The 16,323-nt window shown below is 41.1% G+C and overlaps 1 protein-coding gene across 1 annotated transcript in view; it reads left to right on the plus strand.

The window, feature by feature from the left end:
* Positions 1 to 16,323, plus strand: part of GAP43 (growth associated protein 43) — a 101,884-nt gene that overhangs the window by 39,329 nt on the left and 46,232 nt on the right. The window contains exon 2 of the mRNA XM_004761397.3: positions 14,929 to 15,538. Within this exon, the coding sequence (XP_004761454.1) occupies positions 14,929 to 15,538 (610 nt within the window). The remainder of the gene's footprint in view (positions 1 to 14,928; positions 15,539 to 16,323) is intronic.

Here is a 16,323-nt window from a genome sequence, read left to right on the forward strand (position 1 = left end):
GTGTGCAGTCAGCAGCATATCAGTTACTTGGCTAAAGTAAAGGGTATGCTCACGCAAGAAGTTGGAAGGGCAGACTGGGTCCATTCCATGAATTTCTCGAATGCTAAAACAATGCATTTCTGTCTAGTAGGATAAGCAACAGGAATATTTTAAGAGTTTTGGGAGGGGCAGAGAGGGTGTTTTGGGGTGGCAGAAGTGAACAAATTGTAAAACTGTAATTCTGTTTTCGCTTCATCTGATAAAATGTGTAGCGGAGAGTGTCTGTAGTTTCAGCTTTCAGGGAATAAGAATAATAAGGGAATGAGAAAATCTTGCTCCGCGGTGGAATTTCAGACTCTTGGCAAAAGAGAATCTTTGTTTGCGTTTTCCCTGTACACCCCCTCCGTTCCCGTTGCCAGCCACCCCCATTATTCCCTTAACTCTCCACAGTGAATTTAGCCTTCTGTTGCTTATTCCTGGCTTGCTTGTACACCATGGGCAGCCAGACTGTACACACACCAAGGCCACAGAGGCACAAAGCAGTTATACTTTTTTAAGCTCACTGGCTTTTTTTTTTTTTTTTCCCCCTTAAGATTTTATTTTTAAGTAGTCTCTACACCCAGCCTGGGGCTCGAATTTACAGCTCCAAGACCAAGTCACACATTCAACTGGCAGAGCAGTCGGGGTCCCAGGCTCACTGGGCTTTTATATGTGACTTTAAACTGTGAGTTCAGCCTGGGTAGAAAGTAGGGAATTATTCTAGCTTGGAGCTGTCAAGTTGCCCCAACGTGAGTTGCCCCAACCACAAGGGAAAATGCTTATTGGATTGCCCTTGAATCTTCTATTTGTAGTCTTGGGTCTAGTCCTGAGCAGACATAGGCATATGGGGAATCACTGACTTCCAATGAGTAAATTGGAAGTGAAGGAAGCATCACACTACCTTCGTGGGACTTTGAAGCTCAGGACAGTTTCCAAATCCTCTCTGTTGTGACAAAATCCCGTCATTTTTTTGCAGTTTCACAGTGCTGGGAAAACTTGGTGCTCTGTGTGGCTCTCTGGGTTGTATGATACCACTTATGAGAGGGTTATGGCATACCTCATAGCTATCTATGCCTCAACAAGAAAGGTGAATTTTCATTCACCTCAAGACCTCAGAATCAAACTTAATATTTCCTTATTTTTATGAATTCAGCCTAATTATTCTGGCTCAAAGATCACATTATGATAAATCCCTGTATGGCTCATACAGACTAATTCAGAAGTTGTAGAATTTGTCTTGTCTCGTTTCAAAAACAGAGTAGAAGGAACTTTCTTTGATGGCCCTAAATGTTGCAGTGTTTCTCCCTACAGAACCAAAAAGTAGGAGGTATGCTGGTTCTTTGTGCCATGATGAGCCCTGTTACTAAATTCCTCCAATGAACTATGTGGCATAAATAGTATATGACAGTTTTTGAGACTATCATCAGAGCAGCTAGTATGTTCTAGAGCATCTAGAATGTTCTAGATGGATTTCCCTGTTTGCTTCACTACAATTGTGAGAGAAAACACAGAGTAGTTGGTTCAAGGAAAAGGCATTGTCTAATTCAGGAACTCTGGCTGAATTAAATCCTCAGATTTGGGAATAAGTCACAGAACCTGCTCTGTACCACCTGCTCAACCCCTTCTTTTTTTCTCATGTAATTAAATAGCTGTTCTTCCTGACTTGGAGTCTCTTCCTACCACTTTCCCCAGTATTGGTTTTTCTGATCTCTGATATTTTCTCTCTCCTGCTCCCAATACCCTGAATTGGGTAATTCTCCCAATACCAGAATTAATAAGGAACCTGGTCTCTGGGCCGTTCTCAACATCTCAAGTGTGACTCTTCCCTGTCAACATCTTCACAAGGAAAATGAGTCATGGCATCACCTGGGTGATGAGGTCACACTATCACAGCCCTAGCTTTGAAAATGTATTTGTACTTTTCTATTGTAAAGAGATTTTTGAAAGGGGAAGATGAAATTGTGGTGACAGCTCTGAAGCCTGGTCCTTTAGACACTCAGAACTAGCCCAGCCCTAGCAGGTAGTGGCCTTGAGAAAGTCCTGCTCTGAATTTCCCCATCTTCTTCTCCACCTTTCACCTTGCTGGGAGACTGCAGGGAACACCTGGCAGATCAGCCCTGTCTTTCTGGGATGATTTTATTTCACGTGCAACCTATACACATCTTTTGAGTTCAAATCCTGACTCTGCCACTTACCAATTGTATGATTTTGACCAGTTACTTAAAGTCCCTGTGCCTCAGTACCTTTACCTGTAAAATAATAGTTCCCACTGTATAACCTTGTTAGAATTAAGCTGGTCAACATATATAATACATTTAATAAATATATTTGCGTGTGTGTATAAACTGTTTGTAGTACGGGGTACATAGTACTATATAATTTTTTCAGTTTATTATTAGTATCATTTCCTTCAAAGATCTGATGGTATTTTATAATCTTTGCCTTTAAAAGGTTTTGTTGTTGTTGTTGTTTTGGAGGGAGGCATTTATTATTTTTATGAAATGTGCATAGCCCTGAAAAAAAATTCCTTTGTGAGCTATCAAAGAGAGAAAATCATAAAATATTTATCAAATAATGCACTTGGTCCCTAGTCTCCAGAAAGTAGTAGTTTTCACTTCACTCATAATATCTTCTTCTGAACAATTATTTATGGAGTTCTCAAGTATCAGGCACTACAAATACTATTTTCTTTCATCTGAAAGAAAATTTGGGGGGCACCTAGGTGGCTCAGTGGGTTAAGCCTCTGCCGTCGACTCAGGTCATGATCTCAGGGTCCTGGGATCGAGCCCCGCATCAGGCACTCTGCTCAGCAGGGGACCTGCTTCCTCCTCTCTCTCTCTGCCTGTCTCTCTCACAATCTCTGTCAAATAAAGAAAGAAAGAAAGATAGAAAGAAAGAAAGAAAGGTCATTTAAAAAAAAAAAAGAAAATTTGCCCAGTAGGTATAGTATCCCAATCTGAAGATGAAGACAGTGCATTCTAAAGAAGTCAGTTTACTCTGGGTCATACATTTGAGTAGTGGCCAAGTCAGGATTTGAACTCAAATCATTTGACACCAAAACCATGCCAGGGAACTCGTAATCAGTGGGTGTCAGTGACTAATGATCATGAGAGAACTAGATGCCAAAAACAAAGGGAGGGATAAGAAAGAAAGAATGACAAAGACAAACACATCATGAGCAAGTTTAGACTCAGTTATGGTTTACCATCTAGTAGCTTGGGAGTAGAAACCCCATTAAATGGAAATCTGTTTGTCCTCCAACTCTGTGCCCTTTACCTGACATTCTTGCTGCACCCACCAAAAAAATACTCCATTGTTTTTCTCACACATGGAAGAATACCACAACATATCTTCTAAAATCAGAGCGAAAACATACTTGCACTTTTCTTTTTTTTTAAGATTTCGTTTATTTATTTGTCAGAGAGAGAGAGGGAGTGAGAGCACAAGCAGGGAAGCAGCAAGCAGGGGGCCTCATGAGGGGCTCCATCTTAGGAGCCTGGGATCATGACCTGAGCCAAAGGCAGACGCTTAACCAACTGAGCTACCCAGACATCCCCATACTTGTGCTTTTTGAAAGTTTTCTCAAGTCCTGCATTTACCTGGTGACTGAGCTGGTTCATTAAGGCCTGTGCAAACTATTGCTGATCAGTACCAGTGGCCGTATAAAATCATCCCAGCAGCCACCTCATATAAATAAACCTATGGTAAGAAACTTGCCATATGAGTGCAGTTTCGGGCAAAATCACCTAACCCCCCTTCCAAACAGGTCTCTGCTCATATCCCCTTGTACCTAGAGATTCTGGAGCTGCCTCTGTTCCAAGATCTGACATACAGACCAATTCTGATAAGTGAGAAGAGCTGTGGGTAGTCTACATGCTGATGTGAGGGTTGCTACTTCTTTGATGATTCCTTCTGAGTGTTTAGTGCTGAATTCTTGAATTCTCTTTTACATTCCTTAAAATGTAGGAGATTGGAGGCCTGTGGTTAAGACCCATTCTACCACTTGTGGGCCTTTCCGTTCTGTTTCAGATTCTTCATTTTGCAAAAGGAATAGCACACTTGCTCAGCTTAGACGGACAGTTTTATGAAGTTGAAATTACTTCATAACCAGTAACACAAAAATTCAAGTTATTGTCTTTTTTTTTTTTTCCTTAGCAGATGGAGTCCTAGTTCTCGTCCATCTCTCATCAGCTAGATTTTATAATGACATGCACTCTGATGACACATATGTACACTTAATAGAAATGAAGTACAATGACTTTCAGAGGTGTTCTACTAACTATCCAGTGGGGCTGTGTTGGATAGAGCTGAAAATCCCAAATCATGAAGCCCCTCTCTCCTCAGGACCAGATGCTCCTAAGCTAAGCCCCACAAAATGTCAGGCAGCTCCATCCACAGCTTTTATCAGGTAGGAGTATGACCAGACATGAGTAAAGAGCGTAGCCCTCAGAACCTATGCAGGCAATTGTTTTACTGATGTGTAAGGCCTGGAGCTTGATCCACAGGATAGATATATGAAATAGCAGCTGAATGAGATTTTTCTTTTCTTCTTTTCTTTCTTTTTTTCTTTCTTTCTTTTTTTTTTTTTTTTTTGTGTGTGTGTGTGTAAGGGTGGTTGTCAAGTGAAGGGCATATATTTTGAAAAGGAATAGACTTGAATTTTGAATGAATTTTCATCACCAGATGCTGGACTATGTGGAGGTTTAAGGGATGGATATAGTTAGGGAGGATTGGTGTGTGTTCGGTGGCAGAGGAGAGGGATTATGGTTTATGCTTGACACTGGGAATAGTTCCTCCCCCCTTCTCCAGGATAAAAAGAAGTGGATTGAGTATTGTGGCACATTTTAGACAGATTTCTGCTTATCTCTTTGAGGATAGATAGCTCTGGAACACTGTAGAGTTAAGGAAAGGACTCTGTCCTCCCTGGGTAAGGATACCAGTAATCACGGAAATGAATAAGGTCCTCGGGCCAAACCTCATCAGTATGGTAGGGAGGGAAATTTTTTTCCTATACATTTCAAGGTCCTTCAGCTTGACTAAGAATTAAATTAACATGAGACATGAGAAAAACCCAAAGCTTTATTACATGTGCATAGAGGCCCAATAATGAAACTGAGATCCAAAGAAATGACCAAGGTGGGCAGTTTTCATACATTTTAGACAAAGAGATGATAAATTTGTGAGAAATTGACAGGAGAAAGACAACAGGTGTTTGGGAACTTTAAAAAGGAATCCTAAGCAGAATTTAGGCTGAGGTAATAGGTTAGGGGAAAAAAAAATAATAATAACAACAGCTTTCTCACTTTTAAAGTCCCCATCTCTGGTGATAAAGATATCATATTACTTCTTAGTACAGGGAGGGTATTTCTCATATAGGAGATTTGTTTCCTGCTTTTAGGGGGGACAGAGAAGGACTTGAATGTCCTTGAACTTGTTGTTTCCCAAGTAGTTTCAGTTCAAAATAACTAATATGCCAGTGTGGTATATTTGGGGGCAGCCTGTCTTGGGCCTCTATAGTACTTAGCTTATTAATATGTCTTAACTTAGTTTAACGATAATGTAGAAATTAAGTGTGTATTCCTGGGTGGCTCAGTTAAGCATCTGCCTTCGGCTTGGGTCATAATCCTGGGGTCCTGGTAACGAGTTCCACATTGGGCTCTGCAGAGAGTCTCCTTCTCCCTCTATCCCTTCCCCCCGCTCATGATCTCTCTCTCTCTCGCTCATCCTCTTTGATAAATAAATAAAATCTTAAAAAAAAATTACTGTGCGATGATAGTGAAAATGATAATGATCAACATGAGAAAAAGTTGCAGCTAGCCCTTTTTGAACATGACAGGGACTGTGCTAAGAACCTTATCTGTCATCCTCGCTCATGTGACCCTCACTCATGTGATCCTCACAGCAATCCAGTGTGAGAGACTTGTTCTCCTGCTCGGTCCTATAGGTAAGAACACTGAAGCTGACCAGCCAAACTCAGGAGCTGGGGATTAAGTGACAGAGTTGAGATCCAACCTGACACACATTGAACTCTACAGCCTGTACTCTTAAATACCAGGAAATCCTGGCTTGCTACGTTCTTTAAAATGCATTGGGTGAGGAGTAGGATTGAGGGAGGGTCCTGTCGCTTCGAGGCTGGATAACACAGGTCCCTTTCTGTCCTCAGTTACCATGACTATAAAATAGGCACAACGATGTGTTCCTCACATGATTATGATGAGGACTAGATTGACATACTAACTGAAAATGTTGTATACTCGCTCTATGTGTAAGAAGAGAGAGAGAGAGAGAGAGATGCCAAGCGTCAGTGTCCCAGAGTGGAGAAAGTACACCTGGCCAGTCAGCAGGCTGCTGCTTCTGGACATGTCCTCTGGTCACTGGCACAGTGTGGCATAGAGTCACATCACAACAAGTACAAATAAATGTTTTTGGAGCATCAACCACGAGCTGGCACTGTTTTAGCTACTGTGGTTTTGAGTGTTGTAGAAAACTGACAAGGTCCTTCTTTCCAAAAATTTATAGTCCAAGGAAAGAGTCAGTTAGTAATGAAATAAAAATACATCGGGTAATCATAAACACAAAGAAGGAAAACAAGGTAAGTAGATCAAGAGGAAGGCTGTGTATTAGAGTGGTTGAGAGAGGTCTCTCTCATTCATGTATTCATTGAATGAAATACGTCAAGTACGACTGACTTAGAATATAATTTATGAAAGAGGCTTATTAAGAAGTAGAAGACCATGGGGTGCCTGGGTGGCTCAGTGGGTTAAAGCCTCTGCCTTCAGCTCAGGTCATGATATCTCAGGGTCCTGGGATCAAGCCCCGTATCAGGCTCTCTGCTCGGTAGGGAGCCTGTCCCCCCCGACCTCCACTGCCTGCCTCTCTGCCTACTTGTGATCTCTGCCAAATAAATAAATAAATAAATAAATAAAAAGAAGTAAAAGACCAATAATCACTATTGAGTATAAAAGGAAGAATATAGTAATTTATTTAAATACTTCTTGTGTCTTGTATTCCTGAGTGTCCAACGAGAGGCATTTGGTGTATCTATCTGGAAAGAGGATAGTTTTCTATCAGGTTTCCTGGGCCCTAGGGCTTCTCTTCCTCCTGCTGGGCTCTGAGCAGCTTCTCTGGCAGCTTGGGGCATGGTTTGCTCTTGGGAACTCACACCTGGGAGCAATTCACCTGTGATGGTGGTATGAGGGACTGTCTGTTGATTGGCTGCTTTTCTGTATTTTCCCTAATGTATTGGCTGCCTGCTGTTCTCCCTCTTTGCCCAGGTGTTAGTAGAGAAGCCTCCCAGTCCCTCTCAGTCCCCTGTGTGAGCCGTCTTTTCAGTACTTGTTGCAGAGTGTCTCCCTTTTGTTTCCTGCTCAGGGGTCCCCACAGGCATGGAGACCTCTCCAAGAGCAGAATTCAGTGTCTCCCTCACCTTGCCTGCCTTTCCTTCCTTTCAGTGTGCCCCTTGTAGAGGTAGTGAATACTTACACAGGTAGTGAACTACAATGGACAAACTTGTCAGAGGGGCTCATCCTACTGCTCAAGAATGGAGTGCCTTCCTCACAGACCTGACTCTAAGCAAGTATTTGCTTGGGCACCATGTTTGCTGTACTCAAAGGATTTCTGAAAGAGTTTTGTTGAATTCTGTCTATCACATGCCCTGATAGATGGACCAGCATTAAGTATGTGCCTCATCTCAACTTGGGGCTCTCCGCAGCTTGTAGAGGGAGAGCTTTCTTCTTTGAATAACTAAGGGATTAATAGTCATCCCCAGCTCACAATCATAGGCCCTGGAGCTCATTATACAGATTAAGTATAAACAGAGGGGAAGGGGAGGAGTCTCCTACAATCCTCAGTGCATATTTTCACCTGTTTTACTAATGGAGAATCAGAGATAGATATATCAGAAAAATAATTTGATTGGTATGACTCTAGCCAATTCATAGATAACTATGAATCAGTTGTCTTTATCTTAGATTTATTGCCTTTTTCAAGTGCCTTTTTGAAATTTTTAAAGAAGATTTTATTTATTTATTTGAGAGAGAGACAGTGAGAGAGAACATGAGAGGGTAGAAGGTCAGAGGGAGAAGCAGACTCCCATGTGGAGCAGGGAGTCTGATCTGATGCTGGACTGGATCCCAGGACCCTGGGATCATGACCTGAGCTGAAGGCAGTCGCTTAACCAACTGAGCCACCCAGGCGCCTCTTTTTTGAAATTATTATCAATGCCATTTTCTATAGGTTTGTAATCTCTCTTCATGTCTGATTTCTACTCATTCATTTCTGTAATTGTCTTTGTGTTCAGCCTCACCGTATGAGGTCACACACTCAGGTATTGGGGGACACATGCCTGTTTTAGTCAGATGCTCTTGAATTCCATCCCTGGGAAATGAAGGATTTTAAGGAAAGCTGACAAAATGGAAGCCCAGACTTCCTTGCCTGTCACCGTCTTTCTGAAATGACACTAACATGTTCAAATTTTGGGTTCATTCAATAAATATTAATCAAACACCTACCATATGCCAAACACTATTCTAGAAACTGGAAATCCTGCTGTGAGCAAAATGGGCAAGGTCTTTCACATGCCGAATTTTGTCTGTTAGAAACCACCAATTATCCTATGCCCTCTACCTCTTCTTTCTGTCTTTGTGGGACAGCGTTACAAATTCATAATATAAAATAAAAGATAATCTTTTGAAAAGAAACTGAGTTCTCTTCCAGTAGCACCTTCCACTGTGTTGCATTTGCCACCTCGTATTCCATAGCAGGTCGGCTGCACGTGTCCAATAACTAATACGTGAAAGTGAGCTGAAGACCCATGTCTTGATCACTATTATCTGAAAAGTTAACAATACTATTCCAGTTTTCAAAAAGGGATGTTTAGTTCTCTTATTTAGTCAGCAAACAATAAGCATTTCTTGTTCATGTATTATAACTCTGGAGCTATAGTAATATGCAGCACCCTTAACCTGAAGGGAAAAACTCACTACCAGTCTGCCAGGATTTGCAAAAATCACTCTTGATGTCTTACATGCTCTTAGTCATTATATATTTCCTACCTCACCAGAAACTTTAAAAAAAGGACTTTGCTCTGGACTGAAAAATAGGAGTTTTTTGTTTGTTTGTTTGTTTGTTTTTAAGAATTGTTTATTTATTTTGGTGGGGAGGGGCAGAGGGAGAGGGGAACCAGACTCCCTGAGGAGTCAGGAGCCTGATGTGGCTCTGGAACCCTGCTGGGAGCTGAAACCAAGAGTAGATGTTTAAACCACTGAGCCACTCAGGTGCCCCTGAAAATCAGAGTTTAAAAAATGTGATGCCAGTTGTTGGCAAAAATACCCACAATTTCATGGTGCTCACCTGTATTCTGCTCCCACCCGTTGCCTCACACCCTTAGTTAAAATCTTCAAACCAGACTGAGCCTTGAGGAAACCTTGTGTAACCCAGCTGCGTCAATTCATTTTTTTTTAAAGCTTTTTATTTATTTATTTGATAGAGACAGAGATCATAAGTAGGCAGAGAGGCAGGCAGAGGGAGTGGGGGAACCCATGCGGGGCTCATCCCAGGACCCTGAGATCATGACCTGAGCTGAAGGCAGCGGCTTACTCCACTGAGCCACCCAGACACCCCTTAATTCATCTTTTAAATGAACCTTTCTTCATTACAACTGCTCAGAAACCTGAAGGCATTTTATCTTCACAACTAGGGGAGGTTGGTCCATTTTCCTTTTCCTCCTCTCTAAGGGGCATTTCACTGGATTGCTGATCTTTGACTAGGTTTGAAGGAATACAGAAACGTTAGCATGAACTTTAATGCTTGGGCATTTTTTTCTAAAGTATATGCCATCTATATTTAAAATAAACTATGCTTAAAAATAAAGTGAAATTTTCTATATGAATTTTATCTCAATAAATTATTAATAAAACTAAAGTGAAGGGTGCCTGGGTGGCTCAGTGGGTTAAGCCTCTGCCTTCTGCTCAGGTCATGATCTCAGGGCCTTGCTCAGCAGGGAGCCTGTTTCCATTCCTCTCTCTCTCTGCCTGCCTCTCTGCCTACTTGTGATCTCTGTCAAATAAATAAATAAAATCTTTAAAAAAATAAAAAATAAAAAAATAAAGTGAGCCATTTTAGATGTCTGCCAAATTTTATATATATCATCAATACTTTATTCTGGTTCCTTTAAGGACTGTATAAGATCCTGATAGGCATGAAAACTATAGTATGATAAAGAAATTGTTGCTTAAGATCTCTCTGGCCCTTCGATTTTGCTTCTTAGAAATATTTTTTTGCTCAGAAAATATTTCGATTTATTAAAGATGTTCTTAGAAGAATTAGTACACAAAAATGATTTTTAAAAAGCATTTATAATTCAATCACATTTAAGAGCAATTTTGAAGTATTTTAATAGTAGTTTTTATGGCTGGCAGAAGTAGATACCGGGCCCAGTTTTTCTGTGCTTGGAAAGTTGACGCAGTTGTATGATAACTGGAAAACATTGAATGAATTGAGATGTCCCAGTTGAACATATGATGTTATTTTAGTTATGAAAGTCAGGCATTCATAGATTTTTGCCTGAAGTTCTCTTGCAATTTAATAAGTGCAAGTGTTTGGACATCTTAGAATGAATCCTGAGTTGTACCCCGACCTTCCCCAGGGGAAAGTAAACTATTAACCAGGGCAACAATTTTGGATATTAAATAACTGCATCTGTGTTTGGCTTTGTTACCTGTGATTCATAAATACGGTTGAAAATTACTGCCCTTTCACCAAATGGGTTGAGAAATTTGATTGGATTCCAATGAGTTAGTATGATGGGATCCATCCTCAGACCAATATTCATTCAAGATTTCAGCATTGGATGAAAAGTAGAGATTTCACATATTTTGAAATCTTTAGGACTTTAAGTTACAGGGCTCCCAAACAAATTGGTCAATAAAAGCAATAAGCTATAGAAGTGAAGATTCCTAAAAAAGTTATTGCTACTTATAGTGAGACTCTTTCTACATATAAAGCACTGCATTGGAATGTCCTCCTCAGTTAATTCACAGATAACAACAATCCCATGTAAGAAAATGAAAGAATTTTGAAGTTCCCTCAGAAAACCTCAGAGCTCAGCATAAAGTTTGTCATAGGACTGAGTTGAAAAAGCAAATGTTTATTTTTTAATTTTTTTATTTTTAAGTAATTTCTATAACCAATGTGGGGCTCAAACTCACAACCCCAAGATCAAGAGTTGCATGCTCTTCAACTGAACCAGGCAGTCATCCCCAAAGTAAGTCTTCTTGAGGAGACTTATGAACTGACTACCAGGATCCTCTTTTCTCCAGACTTCATCTAGAACTCACTTGTAGACTATTGGCCTTACTTTATAAAACGGGCATAAGGTCAGATGTCTAATGTGAATCCCTGGGAAACTACTGATTGTAAAGGCAGCATGAGGTTATTCCACCACCGCCCCCCTGGCCCCAAAAAAAGCATATTTAAAAAAGAATCATATGTGGGTGGATACAGTACCATCTGTTCACTAGTGTGTCCATAGTGCCTAGCATAGGTACTCAGTATTGTTAAATGAGTAAGTGAATGGTGGTGTTGACATGATGCTTTATGGATTATCTGTCACAAGAAAGCCTAAGCTATTCCAGGTTACTAATGCAATAAAATAAACTTGGGTTGGAGGGAAGATGACCGGAGTTCAAATACAAGGTGGGCCACTGACTCACTTACGCTATAAATTTAGGCAAGTCACTTAACTTCACGGAGCCATTTTTAGAAACTGAAAGAGTTGTGCTGAATTTGCTGAGTGACCTCTGGTTTCTCTGGGCTCAAATGACCTTTGTCTTGGGTTAGTTCTTCTATTTCCAGTTGGAAAAAATCTATGTGGCCTGACACGTTGGGATTATCCTGAAGCCACTCTTGGGAAACATCCTCTTCTTTCTTGCTTCTCTCTCAAGAAAATATACTCTTAGTCCACTTACCTCTAATATTCTGAAAGGAATTTTATGAGAAAATAACCTGTATTACCTGTATTTTAAGTCATATTAATAGAATCAATTTCAAGTACAAAAGAAAGACATGCACACTCACAATCTAGTACTTTCTAGCTTAAGACCCAGGTTTTACTTAAAATATTTTTTCTTTGGATATTTTTATTCAATCACTTAAGTCTGACCTTATCTTAGATTGGTTTCTTCCCTTTCCTCCCTCCCCTCTTCTCTCCTCTGTCCTCTCCTCTCCTCTTCTCTCTTCTCCTCCCCTTCCATTGCCTCTTTCCCTCTCTCCAAAACATTTATAAGTTTGATTTTTTTCCAACCAATCTGTAAAATCCATTTTCTCTAAATGTCTAATGATGTTAAGTGGTCCAGCAGTTTCTCCAGAATGAGCTACAAGCCTACGGAATATCTTCAGCACCTCTTTGGTTCTACCTGTCTATTTGGCCGCCCAGCTCTTACAAGATTTGCCTTCACATCTCCCCTAACTTTGTTCTTCCCTGATTCTCTCCCTTCCTACCTACCCCTTCTTCTCTTGTGTTCCTTATGCTCTTGAATTGTTCCAGTGAAGGTCATCCCACGATCTTGGCACCCAACCATAGTCTGAGTTCTTCTAAATAGATATTTTAACATAGATGCTATGTACAAACCTCCAGCCCTGATCATTTGGAAAGTTAAAGTGGGAGATAATCTGAACAATTAAAAGAGAAAAAGAGAGAGAAGGAGAGTGGCCCAGTCGGGGGAAGAATCAAGAGGAGCTCGTGCTTTATCCATGTGAAGTTTCCTTCATTATAGCATGCAGAGTCTCAGCTTCCTTCTTTTTATGTTTCCAGCTTTTTAAAAGTTTCATCCCCTTTGCTTTGTGTTTCTTAAAGAAAAAAAGGGACCGTAAAATTGTAGCTTTTTTTATGCACACCTGCCCACTCTGAAATACTTGGTTTGTCTACTCTCCAAGGAGCAGTATTTGTATTAAAGAGCCACTTGGCATCAATGCCCAAGTGCAGATGTCCTATCATATAAGACTGTGCCTCATTCAGAAAACTCAAGATAGAGTAAAATAAATTAACAACATCTTGGCTCTATGCTCTATTCACAACTGTTAATTTAACAGGGTTATGCTTCCATCTCTGAGCTGAGAGTTCCTGGCAGGGACAGCTGCTCCTGTGCCCCAGATTATGCTGCGTGCCTCCCAGTAGGAGTTATCAAAAGCAGCAGGATGGAGGGAAGGTAGTAGCGCATCAGAGAACCTAACAGTGTCGCAGCATGGTCCCACGAGAAGGGAGAGGAATGGGCCTCTCCGAAATGCTTTTCATGAACTCCTTCATACTATGTACAGGTTCAAGTACTGTTAATGGAGGACGAAGAGAAACTTGTCTTAAATTTTACTGGAAAATTGTCAGTCCTGCTTTTACTCTCATGTGTGGCCAATTTTCAATACCTTTGTGTATCCACTAACATGTTGATGAACCTACATAGCAACGGGCCCACATGCCTGTGCGAAGGATGTCAGACAGACGCACGTCATGATTCACAGGATCTTGGTCACTGGGGCAGAGCGGGTATGACAGATAGAAAATATACCCTTGCATTGGCCTGCTGTGGTTTACCTCCTAAACTAGAGTAAAGGCCAAGATCAAGCCAAAGCCAAAACTGGGGCCAAACACAGGACTTGTTACATGATAATTACTCTTCTATTATTATTCTTTTGAAGAAAATTTGCTGCATTGTTCACCACTGTATTTCCTCATTGTCTAGAACAGTGCTCACACAAGTGTACAAAGGTTAAAAGTTCCAAAGTTAAAGGAAGAAGTGAATGGAGACTATAAGTAACCACATTAGGGCACCATGGTGAGCAATGTAGTTATATAGAATTTCATGTACTTCCTTATACATTTCTTTCCATGACTATACCTTTTCTCCCTATCTTCTCATTTAATTTCCTTATGGAAAAAAATTATTTACAGCACATATTATTCTATAAATGTTACAACAAATGGTAAAAAACAAACAAACAAACAAACCTGGATTCTAGTCTCTTGCCTTCAGTATCAGGATGACTCCCTTAATGGTAATATAAAACTAATTTTGGGTTTAAATTGCTTTGGGAATAAGAAATTGTGATTCAGTGAATATATGCTACTCTTTCAAATGTGGAAACAGTGTTTTCTATTCTGTTGTTTTTTTTAACTCAAAAATAATGGCCATGTTATGCATTCAAATTTTGAAGGTCTCTATGTTGATTATTGATGTTAGAACACACACAGGTGAAACTAGGCATCATTTTGTGACCAGCATTCTGAGTGGTCACATTCTGAACAAAGCCCTCCAAGCCCTGAAACTCATTTGCATCTTGCACTAAACCCTGATGGATCTGTTGTCTAAACCTTTATTTATCATACTCTGTGCCTCCATCTGTTGATTTCCTGACCAGATTTGAAATCTTGGGGAAACCAATAGACTTTCCCACGATAATTTCTAAACCATCATGTGGTTTTTCACAAGTTCTCTTTCAGGAACTCTGAAACACAATATCTTTTGGAGCTCTTTGATTAAAACCTAGGATGAATGTAATTTGAGTGATCAAGTTACATCCCCAAAATAAAAGGCTGGCTTAAGTTTGGTAATGGAGCAACATCGAGCTGGGCCAAGAAATCCATACAAAATAACGCCCGTGATTCTGAAAGTCCAAAAGGACATTAGTTTTCCCATAAGATAATCTGTGCTCTCCTCAATTTCCCCATCAAGGAGAGAGGAAAGACTTGATTCGCATCCAGGGTACTGTTGATCCCGTAACTTCAAATATGGAGCCCGACACAAAAGAAATCACTTAATGAATATTCGTTGAGTGTTGTGATCTGAAGGAACAGAACATCACTTCACCTCTTCTTCTGTGTTTTTTTTTTTTTTTTAACCCCCCCCCTTCTCCACAAAGGTTGAAAAAAACGATGAGGACCAAAAGATCGAACAAGATGGCATCAAACCTGAAGATAAAGCCCATAAGGCCGCGACCAAAATTCAGGCTAGCTTCCGTGGACACATAACAAGGAAAAAGCTCAAAGGAGAGAAGAAGGGGGATGCCCAAGCTGCTGAGGCGGAAGCGAATGAGAAGGAGGAAGCCCCCGTGGCCGATGGCGTGGAGAAGAAGGAGGGAGAAGGCCCCACTCCCACTGACGCGATCCCTGCCTCTGGCCCCAAGCCTGAGGAATCTGGCAAGGCAGGCGAAACTCCTTCGGAGGAGAAGAAGGGGGAGGGCGCCCCTGATGCTGCCATAGAGCAGGCAGCCCCCCAGGCGCCTGCCCCCTCAGAGGAGAAGGCCGGCTCTGCTGAGACAGAAAGTGCCACTAAAGCTTCCACTGACAACTCGCCGTCCTCCAAGGCCGAAGACGCCCCAGCCAAGGAGGAGCCTAAACAAGCCGATGTGCCTGCTGCTGTCACTGCTGCTGCTGCTGCCACCACCCCTGCTGCAGAGGATGCTGCTGCCAAGGCAACAGCCCAGCCTCCTACGGATTCTGTGGAGAGCAGCCAAGCCGAGGAGAAGATAGGTGAGCCGCTGCCAGGGCCCGAGCCATGGGTGGGTGGGCCACAGGGACATGGGAGGTGGGGAGGGAAAAAGTCTAGAAAGCTTTTCAGGAAATCCAGGGAAGCTGCATTTAATTCCCCAGAGTGACTAAGGCAGAGGGCTGACTCTGGCCCCTTACATTCCCCAGTACCTCCAAGCCTGAGAGAGAACTCGGGCAGATCTGCGGAGCGGCTACTGGAGAGATCTGGCAATTATCTTGTTAGCTGAATCAGCATAAACAGTAAAACTAGGTAGTCCTGTTGGAGAAAAAAAAAAAAAAGAAAAGTATTCAGTGTGCTGGATGCACTTAGTTTAATAAGTAATTACAGAGGCTACATATATTTTTATAGATGGGAATTAGCTAATATGATTATTTGGCTCTTGGAAGTGCCTGGTTAAAAGTACAGCCAAGTCCCTATTGATCCAGATGATCTATTTGTGAATTGCTGGCAGCAAAAACATAATCTCAGACCACCTTTGCCTATCCCTCAGTATGTTTCTGGGCATTCTCCCCACCATCAATTGGTGAGTAGTATGGGTATGTGTGGGTACGCTCAGAGAATGTTAATTGTAACATTCAATCAGGGTCAAACTAATTAGGAAAATAAGTCTGTTGATGTTGCCAAAAACAAAAGAAAAACCCCAAATATAGAACATGCTGTGAAGTCAAACATAAATTATCATTTTACTACTGAAGATACTACTTTATACCAAATGCATAAATAATTGAGGGTTGACTATGATTACAAAAATGAACTGGATTCTCTT

Source organism: Mustela putorius, unplaced genomic scaffold (genome assembly GCF_011764305.1).
Source record: "Mustela putorius furo isolate JIRA1106 unplaced genomic scaffold, ASM1176430v1.1 tig00003834_pilon_pilon_pilon, whole genome shotgun sequence".
Classification (NCBI taxonomy): Eukaryota; Metazoa; Chordata; class Mammalia; order Carnivora; family Mustelidae; genus Mustela; species Mustela putorius.